We start from the raw sequence: 14677 nt of genomic DNA, 5'->3' as shown, positions 1-14677 counted from the left end.
AAAAAAGACGTTTATATGCGCCTTATAGTCGTGAAAATACGGTATGTCATCTCATTGTAATAGTGATGAGCTTGTTGTGTTTTCTAGTCGTCTGAACTAGATGGCTTGCAGAGGCCACTAAGCTGATCTCTATGAAAGATATCAGCACATCGATCATGGATGATCTCTCCTAATCTGAAGCCGTTTCTCTCTTTCTTTGGACCTGTTCTGTTTATAACCCTTCAGCTAAAACAGGAGTTTAAGTTTTCATTTGTTTCTGAATAAATGTGTTTATTTGACTGTAACACCAGTGACTCCGTTTGTTTCAGGCACTAATGCATCTGCCTTCGATCAGCTTGTCCTGACTCTGGCCTGGGACCGTGTAGACATCGCCAAGAACCACGTGTTTGTGTACGGGCAGCAGCTTCTGGTACGTCCACACGTTTGTTTGTTTGTGTGAGCGAGCCACGGCTCCCAGGGATGTTTGCTCAGCTCAGCATCGGCTAAAAAAACCTTTGGACTCCAGCGGATCGACCTTGGAGTCCCTGATGGCTACAGATTTTTGGGCAGGCTGCCAGGAGCTGCTTGTCTTGGCTGTAACATGAACCCCATTACATTTGTTTACATGAGTGACTCTATGTGCTTGTTTTTAAATCTGGACTCCTACGTAAATAAGAGGATGGATATTTGTTTTGGTTTTCATTTAGCCAGATATTTTGTCCTTTCTCTCAATATATTTGTTTTTCAAATGATGATATGCAATAAAAATATACTTCATAGCTGTCTTATAATTTTAGTTTATTGTTTTTAGGTGAGCTCTTTAGAACAAGCCATGCTGGATGCTCTCATCATGGACCGGGTGGATTTTGTAAAGCTGCTCATAGAAAATGGTGTTAGCATGCACCGTTTCCTGACAATCAGTCGCCTAGAGGAGCTCTACAACACGGTAACCTTCACGAAATGCGTATCCACTCGTTCATCCTTAAATACTAACCTACATGTGTTTGAGTTTTCTTTCTATATGATCTGTTTCAGAAACAACCTCCCAACAACCCAACTCTGCTCCACCTAGTTAGAGATGTTAAACAGGTACAGTTTCTAACTCCTAACTCTTGATTTAATTTCCTTGAAGCAGCCTTTCCTAACGTTTTGTGGTTTGTGTGTTGCAGAGTAACCTCCCCCCAAACTATAAAATTACTTTGATCGACATTGGCCTGGTCATTGAGTTCCTGATGGGTGGCACTTACAGGTGCAACTACACCAGGAAGCGCTTCCGAATCATTTACCACAATCTTCATGGTGACAGCCGGGTGAGTGATATGAGAAGCTAATTCTGCTTCAAACATCTTCTTCAATCATTTCCAAAGAGGCAAAAAAGGGGTAATTGTCTCATAGACTGGTGATTGATTTAGGACAGGAAAACCTGGCTGGTTTGATCTGTAGGACAGGATTTTATTATTTCATCTTTTGTCATTAAAGTTGGGATGGAATTAAGTTATTTTTAAATGTTTGTGTTCGGCGCAGAGGTCTGGGCGATATGGTGCAGGTCCTGGCTCTCATCTGAGAAAAAGTCATGAGACTTTCAGCATGCAGGCTGACAAGAAGGAGAAGACGAGACACAATCAGTTCATCAAGACCGCACAGCCCTACAAACCCAAGGTAAACCCTGCTGCTGCTCAGTAGTAAACACGTTTCTTTCAAACACATTCCTTCGCTTTAAAAGTTTAGATTTTTTTTTGCTTCCATTAAGTCTGATGAAACAATAACAGCCTTGTTCTCTTTGGTTTTCCCCACCTCATTTTTTTCAGCTGCAGACTACCGCTGAGCAGAACAAGAAAAGAAACAAAGAGGAGATAGTGGATATCGACGACCCAGAGACGCGCCGCTTCTCCTACCCTTTCAATGAGCTCTTAGTTTGGGCTGTACTGATGAAGAGGCAGAAAATGTCTCTCTTCTTCTGGCAGCATGGGGAGGAGAACATGGCCAAGGCGCTCGTAGCTTGTAAACTCTGCCGCTCGATGAGCTACGAGGCCAAAAAGAGCGACGTGGTGGACGACACTTCAGAGGAGCTTAAAGAGTACTCAAAGTAAGGTGTCAAAGCATTCCGAAATTAATCATTTTTGGAGCAATATCATGGCTTTAACAACCTTTATGTGTATCAGTGAGTTTGGGACGCTTGCAGTGGACCTGTTGGAGCAGTCCTTCAGGCAGGATGAGACCATGGCCATGAAGCTGCTGACTTATGAGCTGAAGAACTGGAGTAACTCCACCTGTTTGAAGCTGGCCGTCTCCTCCCATCTGCGGCCTTTTGTCGCTCACACCTGCACCCAGATGCTGCTGTCAGACATGTGGATGGGTCGGCTGAACATGCGCAAGAACTCCTGGTACAAGGTTCATGCTCCATCTAGATCTCATTTTTGGTTGCAAGCAGATGGTCTGGCTGAGTTGTAGCTTCTAATGTGACTTCCACTTGTATCTCATCTATAATATGATTCGGATTGGACGAATTTTTAGAAAAAGTTTCATGTATGTCTGTAAATGAACTTACTAACTACAGTTAATGAAAAGGCAACATTTAAGTCTCTAACAAAGTTCTAAACCCATTTTTTAACACAGAAATGCTGCCTCACTGAATAATAAGTCTTTAGATGCACCGTTTCCATGTAGTGCTGTGTTCATGCGGCATTGCATGGAGCGGCCGGCCACTGACCGCTGAGGTGTTGCAGAAGAGACAAGAGGCTTTAATGCAGCGTTGGTGTTTTTTAGTTCCCTTTCAATAATCATCCATAGATCCTCTGCAGTGTTTAGGTCAGGCTAGATCTGTCTAAATAAACTGTTACCATGGCGATTGTACATTATGGTCGTCACTGTAGTGCTAGGCGATATGGTGATATAACAAACATATCATAAAATAAGGTTTCATATTGGTTAATATTGATAATTATTGCATTTTTTTTTTGATACTATGCAAATAAAGACCAGGAGGGAAAAAAAGGCTGAATTTACCTTAAAAGGAATTTATTTTAAATTAAACCTTTGGCTGTTCCCATTCAAAAATGACAACACAAGAAAAAATTGTTAGATAAAATTTTAAAAGCTCAAATGTGCAAAAAGTTTAGCAAATAATATTTTATTCATTAATGATTTTATCATATGACGCTAATGCTTTGTACCTCAACGTTGGTCTGCTGCTCCGTTTGTACCGGAATAAGACAAAAGTTTATGATGGCTTTAGGTTATTGTACTCCAGTGGAGTCAGACCAGCATATCCATAGTCCATACCCATTTATCCCTTTATTTTTGTATGAAAAATAGACTTTAAACTACCTTAACAGGTGTGTATCCCTTTAGTCATGTGCAAAAAAGGTATTTAATTACTTAGCTTTTGGTGTTTTTTGAAGCCTATGGCGATCTGACCTTAAATTGTCTTTTTTTTTTCTACATCACTAAAGGGATACACAACCGTTGAGGTAGTTTAAAGTCTATTTTTCGTACAAAACTAAAGTGATCAGCGCATATCTGACATCTTATGTCTGACGGGGTTTGTTCATCTGACAGAACACCGGCTCAGGTGATAAAATAAGTTTGTAGTATTGCCTGATTTGGTCGGCATGGTGACCGGGCATGACTTGCAGACAGCATCATTCTAACTCTTGTTGGACTTCAATCATGCAAAATACGAGCACACTGGTGACAACACCTTTCCTGTTTTTGCTCATTGTCTCCCCTTGTGCTAGGATTTGCATTCCCTCTAACCATCCACTCTAGTTTTCAAACACTACGGCGCAGTTTAGAAAGCACTAGCTGGCCACTTCGCCTGTTGTTGCTAGTTAGCCGAGCAGTGACTAATGGCTTAGATGCTCTCCTCTAAACTACATTCCCCAGAATACCTCGTGTGCCTCTGTGTTTCCTGTTATTTCTGGTTAAGTTGCCCTGAGTTCAAGACCTTTAATCAGTAATTATTAAACTTGTTTTTTTTATTGATTACATTTATATTGTGATGTAAATGGTCATTGTTTTATCGGCCAGTCCTAACAGAGAGCTTGATAATGAAATCTGCATAAAGCCTGTTAGCAGAGGGAGCCACGGGCTGCTCTGAAATGTTTGATGTCCCTGCTGGATTGATAGACCAATGCAGAATATATGGTTCTCTATTATAGCCCTCTACTAACATTGGACCTCGGCTCTATTGGATTCTCTGCCTTCTTATTCGTGGTTATTTACTTTCCCCTAAAAGAAGACCACTAATCAAAGGTTTGCTTTTTGTTTCTTTAGCCCAAAAAGATGTTTCTAATGTCATCCAGTTTGGCTTAACACAACGTCCATGTTCTGGATACAAAAGTTCTGACCTTAGCTACCATTCGTATCTTGTTGATCTCCGCCCAAACATTTTATTTGACTCTGCTTAAAAAAATTACCTGAGGTTGTTTTCTGTCAATTACTGTATGAACCTTTTTCCTTCCACTAAACTTTCCATTGAATAGCAGGGGTACAGCACTCTGTGAACAGCTGGTGATCTTACTGTCTTATCACAGAGGGCGTCAGGAACTGTTTTCTGATCTTCTGTCAAGTAAATGTTTCTTTTTTTTTTTTTTGCTTTGTTTATATGAAATATGCCTTTTTTTTTTTGGAAAACTGAGTTAATATTTTTACAAAGATAATCAAATGAACAGATATAAACACCTAAATATTTCAGTCTCTGTAATCAATCCCTGTATTAGAGGATTTTCTCCTCTTTTTTAAATAGAATTAGTGAATCTCCTTTTAATAATACACTTTACCAGGACGCATGTCTATATGATTAAATGACTCTCTCAGCTAATCTAGCAGCAGCCACCCACATGAGTGTGTATTTGTTTTCTCCCAGGTGATTCTGAGTATCTTGGTGCCTCCTGCCATATTGCTTTTGGAGTACAAATCCAAAGCTGAGATGGCTCACATCCCTCAGAGTCAAGACGACCACCAAATGACCATGGAGGACAGCGAACACAACTTTCAGAACATGGCTGACGACATTCCAATGGTAGGATTTACTCCTCCCTCTTTGTCCTCAACAATGAAACCAATAAAAGTTTTAAAAAAGCTGGGAGAAACGCACAAAAAATAACCTCTGTTGGGTTTTTATAAAGATGGCAGGATGGTTGCACCGTTAGTGTGTAAGAACCTTCATTTATCCAAGGCTGCTACTTTATCATTTGCACAGGACGTCTTAAAGGAAACCAGAACTCACGAACATTTGGAGGTGAAAAACGACATGGAGACACAAGTCCGCTCCAGAAAACTGCCTTTAACGAGGAAGATCTACGCCTTCTACCACGCTCCTATTGTCAAGTTCTGGTCCAACACGGTATGATGATCATTTATGTAAAATAAAGCTACATTTCAGATTTTTATGACTTTTCAGTACAACTCATCTATCTGCATGTTAAAGGTAGGAATTCTTACTTTCCCACATTTGTGTTTTGCCCAAACTGACATGTTGCACTAACGATAATAATTTAAGTCGTAAATAAAGTTGTAACATTATGGGAATAAAGTCGTAACATTACGAGAAACGAGTTGTATTTTGACAACTCCTACAAGAAGCTAACCTGATGAACCAGACTATGTGTGAGATTAAATGTGTAATTTAGTCTGGCCCCGATGAATGAGACATTGGAAGATTGTTGATGAGAACAACCCCGTTGTTTTTCAAACCATGTCTGTGGCTACTGACCAACACTCTGACCAATGAGCGCAAATGACTGTGACATAGTAAGCGCGACAGAAAGCTGGTGGGGGAATGTAAACGAACAGCCTGTCGGTAAAATGACGAATACGTAGAGCCTCTTCCTGCTCACTTTTCAACAAAAACCCAAAGTCTAATCCTTCCAAAACTGATTCCAAAGCTGAGTCAAACAAGAACTGTTCAATAGTTGTTGCCATCTTCCTTGTTGTGCTTTCTCCAGCATTGCGTAGCTTTGTCATCATGCCCTCTGACCCCCGCCCGCTTTGCATCCAGAAAAATTCAAAACGCATCTCTGCGTTATGATTGGCCTGCCAGTTCTAGGGTCTGGAGCATTGATCAAGGCTTGACCACTCGCAGGCAAAAATGATTTTGGCCACTGGATGGCAGGGCTAGTTTACTAGGCTAACAAGAAGCCCTTTCTTCCCTAAATTGAGGAATGTCGAACATTATCTGAAGTTATACTTTGGCTCTTGTTTGACAAATAAGGAAATCTTTTAGCACCAGCACCAAATTGGGCAGAATATCAAATGGACTTGGATTGCCGTTTGGTGGAGCTGGTCAGAGCTTGAAGCTTTCTTTCTGAAACAGGTTGTTGTATGATGACTTCATTCTCGTATTGTTACGACTTAATTCTTGTAATATTAAGGCTTTTTCTCATAATGTTAAGACTTTATTCACAAAATAAAAAAAATGTAAATATCTTTTACTTGGCCCCTAATACTCCGTCGTACATTTTGGTCAAGTCATAAGTAAAGTTGACTAAAATTCTGCCCACTTGCCTCATCTGTTCCCAGTTGGAGGTATTCATAGCCTAAAGCAGTTTCCCTGGCGCATGGGATCCAACACTGCTTGTTTCTGCTTATTTGCAAATATAATGTTGTTTTTCAGGTTGTTTAAGAGTGATGGGTGCAGATAAGATCATTGAACGCCGGCCTACATAATTTAGCCTAAACCCATGCTTATCTACATCAGCTGTACCTGCCTTCGTCCTGATCACAGCACATCAGGCTAACTCTGCCCCATAGCAGTCATGGGAGAGAGGGACAGATTGTTTTTCTTTTCCCGTTACCTCAAGTGTAAAATGTCAAAGTTCAATGGCTTTAGAAACTGTTGGCCTAATCAAAGATGCAACATAAGACTGGCTTATACATTTCCCACGGTCTACACTTTGATCAACCTGCTGTTTTTTGTTTTTCTTAGTTTTGAGTATTTTAACAAAACAATGTCCCCCTTTTTCTCAAAACCTTTACAGTGATGAACAAAGATTTTAACAAGGACATGATCTATATAAGAAATCTGGATTAAATAGTTGTTTAGTTATTCAGATTAATCCTCACAAGCCTGACCTGGCATTATGCTAGACATTTGAGGACACTGATTGAGGATAAATATCCCTGCCATATCTGCAGTTTGGTTTTTATTATTTAATTACTATTTTAATTAACAGATTAATCGATTTGCAAAATAATCATTAGTTGCAGTAGTTCATACTTTGTTGAATGTGCTCTCTTAATCGAATGGGTGGGGGGTAGTAGAATATCTGCATTTCCTGTCTTTAGACAATTCAATTCAGTTTATTTCTAAAGCTCCAATTCACAAAACATGTCATCTTAAGGCACTTTACAGTTCACCAGATCATCCAGTCAGATTGATTCAAAGTTTTCTATCTAAGGAAAACAGTTGATTGCATCGACTCATTGACTCGCAGGCAATCTCTCACACTAAGCATGCTTGTAGCGACAGTGGAGAGGAAAAACTCCTTTTTAACAGGAAGAAACCTCCAGCAGAACCAGACTGTGAGAGGCCATCTGCCCAGGCCGACCGGGGTTCAAGGAGACGGAGACAAGTTTTGTTCTATTGGTTGTTTGCTGTTAGCCTTTTTTTTTTATTGTGTCCTTTGTTTCCTTTGTGTAGCTTTTTTACCTGGGCTACTTGATGCTGTACACTTTCGTAGTCCTAGTGAAAATGGAAAACCTTCCTTCTCCTCAAGAATGGGTGGTCATCCTTTACATCTTTACCTCTGCAATTGAGAAGATTCGAGAGGTTTGTTAAAAAAAATAAAATAAATAAATTTAGAAGAATTTAAAGTTGTAGAGTTCATATCACAGCTAGATGTGATCATGTTAGCGTTCACCACTATAGTCACTGTGGACTGGTATTGTTTCCTGACTTCATTTCCTTTTTCAGATGTTTATGTCGGAGGCAGGCAAAATAAGCCAGAAAATAAAGGTGTGGTTCAGTGACTATTTCAACGTCTCTGATTTTCTGGCCATCGTTACGTTCTTTATCGGTTTTGGGTTGAGGTTTAGTGAAGGCAGCGCCTTCGTCACAGGGAGAACGGTTTACTGCCTCAACATCATCTTCTGGTATGTCCGACTCCTGGACATCCTGGCTGTGAACCAGCAGGCCGGACCGTACGTCATGATGATCGCTAAAATGGTGAGTACTCCCGAACTACAAAGAGCTTAGCAGCAGTTTTTGCTAATAGCAAAGAGAATGTTAAAAAAATAAATAAAAATTGTTCCAATTTTCCAAAATATGCTCAGAGAAGATGGCCTTCATTTATAGGAAAAGTCCAGTCAGCAAGGAATAATAAATGGGTCATTATTTATACCTAAACCTAATAAATTTGTGGTTATTTAATTAAATTTATTAAAAAAAAAACAATAATTTTCGTTGCGATCACTGAGCAGCCGTTTTTGCCCAAATATAGTAACACCTCACTCCTGACATCTTCCAGCAGTGACGGTGCGGTAAGCCTAGCGCCATTCTCCCTGCTTTACAGGCAAAATCTGCAATCAACAACAATTATTAAAGATTTCCAGAGGACTTCACCATTGAAATTCACCAGAACTATAGTGAAACTGACAATGCCCATGTGCATGGCAGTTGGATGATGGAATACATTAGGTAAAAGTAAAAAAAACAAAACAAAAAAACAAGGTTATTTCACCTTTCTGATTCATGATCCTCCACGGACAATCCAACAACGGGGTTAGTGTTTGGATTGCCAACTTGAAGAGGGAGGATTTGCCATCAAACTTCTGGCCAGAGAAAAAACACTTCATATGTAGCCAACATTTGGAAGAAGAATGTTTTCAAGTTGACTTGGATAATAGCGCGTTGTGACAAACACCAGATACAGCACTGGGACTTGATCAACAGCCGATACCGCACCGTGACGTCACAAACCGTTAGGTGGCAGTAGTGTTCTTTGACAAACATGGATGTCTCCAGTAAAGCACATTCAAATGAAAATTACTCTTAATTAAAATAACGTATCATTTATTGAACAGTATGAAATTTCATTTATAAAGTACTTTCAGAATTTTGAATTATGAATGTGACTGGGCTTTCCCTTTAAATGTAGAGAGGATGCTCTGCTGTGTTCGTCAACTTTGTTTTCATACTAATCTATGTCGGCGAGTAATAAGTAGCTCAGAAGCCAACGGGCTGCCAAAAGCAACAGGTGGGGAAGGGGCATCCCTGCATTACTCTACGCTCCATAGTTTAGTTTTTTTCTCTTGCATCTCATCAAAAGAACCCAAAACAGTTTTTTTAAGCTGGTATTCAGCCCTTATCTCATTTGTTTACAGAGAACAAAAGATGTTTTGTCCTGCTGGCTTTGGATTCCCAAGGCTGCTGCTTTTACATGTGAACTTAGTGATGGGGAAAAAATGAGTAATATAACCTCTTTGACATTCCTCACAGGTGGCCAACATGTTTTATATCGTAGTTATAATGGCTGTTGTCCTACTGAGCTATGGTGTCCCAAGAAAAGCCATTCTGTACCCCAACGAGGAGCCCAGCTGGACACTGGCCAAGGATGTGGTTTTTCAACCATACTGGATGATGTACGGAGAAGTGTATGCCTATGAAATCGATGGTGAGACACCTCAGCCTAAAAGAAAAACAAAAATTCCCCTCAGCAATTACACCTTGATGATTTAGCCAGCATATGCCTGACGTACAAAAAGCTGGCATACATTAGATAAGTTATGGTTACGTTTTGTATAAGTTATGAGCACACTGAAACATTGCTGAGCACTCTGGCACAAGTTGACATGCGGCTAGTACGTTGGGAAATTTTTGCATGCTCGTACGTGGGCCATAAGTTACAGGTTGGTTATCTGATCATTGACATACGTTAAGTTTAAGTTATTCCTAAGTTGTGGCATCTAGCTTATCCAGAACCTATAAGTAACTTTTTAAGAACTTATCTCCAACGTATATCTACGTATCTGACATGTTCTGGACAACAGCTGAACGTGTTTCTAACTTACAGCTATGGTTTAATGGCGTGTTGGCAGCATTTTGGTTTAAAGGGGGTTCACAGGAGGAAATGGTCAGTTCTCCATCACCGGGTGAGCGAGAATGTGAGTGCGATGGATTTTTTTCCTTTTCTTTTCTGTTTTTTTTTTTTTTTGGTGGGCGGTAATCAGCAGCTAGGTTAACACCGCGATCAAAGACATCTTTTTATGCAGACCGGGCGCAACTGATGCTTTTTAAATTGCGCTGCCTCGTTATGAATACTGGTTGAGCTGCATTTCTACAAAGTGACCTTTGATCTATTTACCTATAGAATGGCTTTTTTTTTTTAATTTTTTGTTTTGTTTTGTTTTATCTCTAAATACATCATGCCATGAAATATGTGGTGTGGAATATGCAGCCCAAAATTGAAAAAATACACAGAAAGTTCATCGTATGCCAGCGTTTGAGAAGATTCTGGGGCGTCAGGCATATGCTGGCTAAATCGGCAAGGTGTGAGGGCGCCCTAAGCTTGCATTTCTTTATTTCAGATCCTCAGTCACGTAACATCGTTTAGCTGTGCCTTGCTGCTTTAATGTCATTCTGACCAGTTTCTCCTCTTTAGTGTGTGCCAATAACAGCGAAGAATCAGTACGGGGTCTGTGTTCGGAAACAGTGTGGCTGACGCCCCTCCTGCAAGCAGTCTACCTCTTTGTACAGTATATTCTGATGGTCAACCTCCTTATTGCCTTCTTTAAGTGAGTCCATAAGTTTTTACTAAATTAACCATGTACTTCACTGTTATTACTATTTGCTTTGTTATAGAAAAACAGTTGGATTGTTTATATTCTTAATAATGGAGCAAATCTTAACTGCTCAGGTACTCTAACCATTATTTTAATGCACTTCTGTTTTACAGTAATGTATATATCCAAGTGAAGTCCATTTCCAATTTGGTGTGGAAGTACCAGCGCTATCACTTTATCATGGCCTACCACGAGAAGCCTGTCCTCCCGCCCCCCTTCATCCTCCTGTGCCATATTTACTCTCTCTTCTGTATGTGTAGAAAGAGCAAGAAGGAGAGCACCTACGGACCAAGTAAGGCTTTTGTTTTTTCCTTTTTTTTAATTTTTTTTTTTAAATAAACTAAATTCTGTATTGACACAATTTTTTCCTTTTCTCTCGCAGAACTGTTTCTCACCGAGGAAGACCAGAAGAAGCTCCATGATTTTGAGGAGCAGTGTGTGGAGACGTACTTTCATGAGAAGGATGATCAGTTCCACTCAGGCAACGAGGAGCGTATTCGTCTTACCTCTGAAAGGTACGGGCCGTCTGATGCTGAATAGGAAACGCGCTCCGGTTGTAGAATGTGACAAACTTGACTGAAATGTTTAGAGACACTGATTAAAAACCAGAATGATTTCCTACTTTAAGTTTAGTTATCTTAGAGCAAAGTGTGGCACATGTTGGCGGTCTAATTAAACAATTACATTTTTTCCCCTCACAATAAGCTCAGACAAATCCATCATATCTAATGGTGCTGGTTGCGGTTGATACAGTCAATCAACAATCGATTAATCAACTATTAAATTATTTTCATCTAATTTAGTATGTATAACTGGACCTCAAAATGAGCCATTTGCACACAAAGAACAACCAACTCGGAGCAATAATTAAACTAAAGCTATAAATTATTAATACATTTTGCATTGAAAGTGAGAAACATTTTTTGTCAGGAAACATGCTCGCTCCAGAACTTTCTGCTAGTCTGGACGTCTTATCTTCTCCTCTAAAGCATCATTCATAATAGCAGATACTCAACAGATTAATCGAATAGAAGAATGCTTGTTAGTTTTGCACCAAGTTTATTTTCTCATACAATTTTATTTGATCACTGCTGCAATTAATGGAATGGGAATTTCATTGAAGCTGTAGAAAACGAAATTTAGTTTCGTATACACAAAAAAGACAATAAAAGTTGTCTAAGTCTAGTTGCAGCTTAGTGCCGGTAAAAGTTTTGTGGTGCTACACACAAGACACAAATAAAAACGATGGCCGTTTCTCAGTTCCCAAGAAAACAGGTATGGACTTGTGTCCTCGCCAAGTATGTTCCTGAGAAGAAGACAGGAAAGTCTGGACTTGGGGAGAATGGGATAACGGAGCATAAATATGCGTCAATTGGTACAGAAGCGTACTGATGACTTCACCACACGCTCGGCTCGTCTGTAGCTGCATTTTACCTCCTGTTAATAATAGTCTCTGGATAATAAATTCAGACTTTTTACATTTAGTGGGGGAACTATAGTTAACACAGTCAGATAAACACAAATCAAATGAACATTTTGCCTAATAAAACAAAAAACTCCAATGGTTGCCGCAGTCCTCTACTTCGGACATTTTTTTTTCTTTATTGTGCATTAAATCAGTAAATGGGCCTTATAGTGAAGCTTAAAGTATAATGCTCTCTCCTCACATGATCTTAAAACGTACTTTCATTGAACAATGGCAACAGAAAAGAGAACTTTTAACTTAATACTCTGAGCTCTGCGAGCGCTAACCTGGAAGCTGCTGCTGCTGCAGTGCATGCTGGGACAGCTGTCAATCTCAACAGTGGACAAGTCTGCTCTGATGCATGCTGGGTAAATAGGAAAGGGCACGAACAACATCCAGGGATTTTTCTTGTTCGTGTGAATTGGAACAATACTAGCGCTGAGGCTACACATATTGAGAAACAGCCTTTGTGTTGTGTTAGTAATGAAGTCCTTTGTCTGCTTCCAGAGTCGAGACGATGTGTTTGCAGCTGAAGGAGGTTGGAAACAAGGTGAACTTTATAAAGCGTTCCTTGCACACATTGGACTCTCAGATCGGTCACCTGCAAGACCTTTCTGCTCTGACTGTGGACACCCTAAAGACACTGACGGCTCAGAGGGCGTCTGAGGCCAGTAAGGTCCACACTCAGATCACCAGGGAGCTCAGCCTGTCTAAGAACGTGGTCCCAAGTGTCGCACATGTGCCAATGGACTCTAAATCGTCAGTAATAGGCAAACGCAGTGTGGGGGCCTACTTTGGGTCGTCTTTTCCCCAAGCAGGACTCAACATTGCGGATTCTCTGTTTGGGATTGGTGCAGAAGGAGCTGGGATGGAAAGCCGTCTGAGATTTGTGCACAGCCATGGAACTGAGCTGGGGCCGGACCCCGTAACGAATTCAGCACTAAGTCCAGAGAAAAGGGCCTTATTCGGTCAAGGACACTTCGCTGCAGAGGCTGGATCCTCAGGCAGTACAGGCCCCAGTGCCATGGTCCAAAATGCTGCGTCGCCTTCCCCTCCAGAGCGCCGTCACCGAGGCCACTCTTTCACCCAGAGTAAGCTGACCCGTCCACAAGAGCTGCGCCTTTCTGACACGCCATCCAGCCTGCCTAATGTGCCCTCCCTTGGAGCCCAGTTTAACATCAGCAGCACCTCTTCTCAGCCCAGTGGCTCCAGCCATCCCGGAACTGCCCAGGATGGGCTTCACCAGCACCCCCCCCAGCCAGACAGCACCGCTGTAGAGTTCGGGGCATTTGTAGGTGAGTACAGAAACGAAGCTAATTCTGCTGTAGAGGACAAAGAGGACGAGCGCATTTGTGTTTATCCTTCAGTTGTCGTTGTTTCTGAAAACTTAAACTCTGCTAAGCCTGCCTGCCTGCTTGCTAGCGCTGTAAAGCCTGAGAACTCAAAGGGGCTGAAAAGGGGGGAGGGGGGCAGGTCTTTGAGTTGGGGCTATGTAAACGAAGCATTCAGCGATGAAGAGGGACGATCAGGATCTCCGACTAGAAGGTCTACACCACCAGCTCCAGAGGCTTCACCACCACTAGGTAGCGACCAAAAAAGTAGAGACCCGGCAGCCGGCGCTGCAGCCCCCGCTGTGGTGCCCAAACGACCCCAGGGACGAAAGAGGACGGACTGTGATCTTCAAGAACTACCGACTTCTGGCTTTGACGGTGGCAGCATGTCAGAGGGTCGACGTAATAAGAGGAAAACTGCAAGAAAACTAAATATCAGAGGTTTGAGCTTCAGTCTGAGCTTATCTGCTGGGTGCTAGGGCTTCCTCATCTCCATGTCAGCATTTCTGGGGGCCTCCTCTTTATCTAAGGGAGCTATATATGTTAATCCTGGGTGTGGCAAATTTCAACTAACAGTTGTCTTGATTGTAGAATGAGTTTATATATTTGTGACATTTTTTTAGTACTTATTTGTCAGGTGGAGGTTAAATGAAAGGAGTCTGATATTGGGGCCACTTCACCTTCATGGTGTTGGTTCATCACAACAACACCATTCAGTAGATTGTTTCATCACTGACTTTTTTTTTTTTTTTTTTTTGGACTTAAAGGACATAAAGAAAGTTTGGATATGCAGCATTCTACACCTAAACAGAGCTCCAGCAAACAGCAAAGCCCGACCCAGCAGCTCAGATCACAGGTGGGTTTATGTAACTTATAAAAAAAAATTTAATTACGGTCTAGAATAATTATAAACACTAATTAGTGGTTTAGTTTTAGACATTTTGAATATGTAAATTTCTAACTTGGGCAAAAATATTTATGCATAAAGAAAAATAAATGCAAAATAATTCAGTGTTATATTCTGTCAACAAATGACACGATAACAGAAAGAGACCTGAATGTCAAAGTCTGCAGCATATATATATATATATATATATATATATATATATATATATATATA

At 40.8% G+C, this 14677-nt stretch overlaps 1 protein-coding gene across 3 annotated transcripts in view; it reads left to right on the top strand.

The window, feature by feature from the left end:
• The window catches only part of trpm7 (transient receptor potential cation channel, subfamily M, member 7), a 54730-nt gene that overhangs the window by 23649 nt on the left and 16404 nt on the right, over nt 1–14677 (top strand). For 2 of the 3 annotated variants that reach the window (XM_015397542.1, XM_015397541.1), the window contains exons 11-27: nt 309–409; nt 791–925; nt 1015–1068; nt 1149–1289; nt 1504–1638; nt 1788–2065; nt 2142–2370; nt 4847–5002; nt 5183–5326; nt 7622–7750; nt 7895–8146; nt 9419–9593; nt 10581–10713; nt 10875–11053; nt 11144–11276; nt 12734–13998; nt 14325–14413. In XM_015397542.1, the coding sequence (XP_015253028.1) occupies nt 309–409; nt 791–925; nt 1015–1068; nt 1149–1289; nt 1504–1638; nt 1788–2065; nt 2142–2370; nt 4847–5002; nt 5183–5326; nt 7622–7750; nt 7895–8146; nt 9419–9593; nt 10581–10713; nt 10875–11053; nt 11144–11276; nt 12734–13998; nt 14325–14413 (3728 nt within the window). The remainder of the gene's footprint in view (nt 1–308; nt 410–790; nt 926–1014; nt 1069–1148; nt 1290–1503; nt 1639–1787; nt 2066–2141; nt 2371–4846; nt 5003–5182; nt 5327–7621; nt 7751–7894; nt 8147–9418; nt 9594–10580; nt 10714–10874; nt 11054–11143; nt 11277–12733; nt 13999–14324; nt 14414–14677) is intronic. The other variant, XM_015397544.1, reaches the window with a different exon arrangement.

The sequence above is a fragment of the Cyprinodon variegatus genome, unplaced genomic scaffold, assembly GCF_000732505.1.
Source record: "Cyprinodon variegatus isolate N-32 unplaced genomic scaffold, C_variegatus-1.0 Scaffold870, whole genome shotgun sequence".
Lineage (NCBI taxonomy): Eukaryota > Metazoa > Chordata > Actinopteri > Cyprinodontiformes > Cyprinodontidae > Cyprinodon > Cyprinodon variegatus.
Note: the sequence above shows the minus strand (reverse complement) of the source record. Positions and strands in the feature narration are given on the sequence as shown.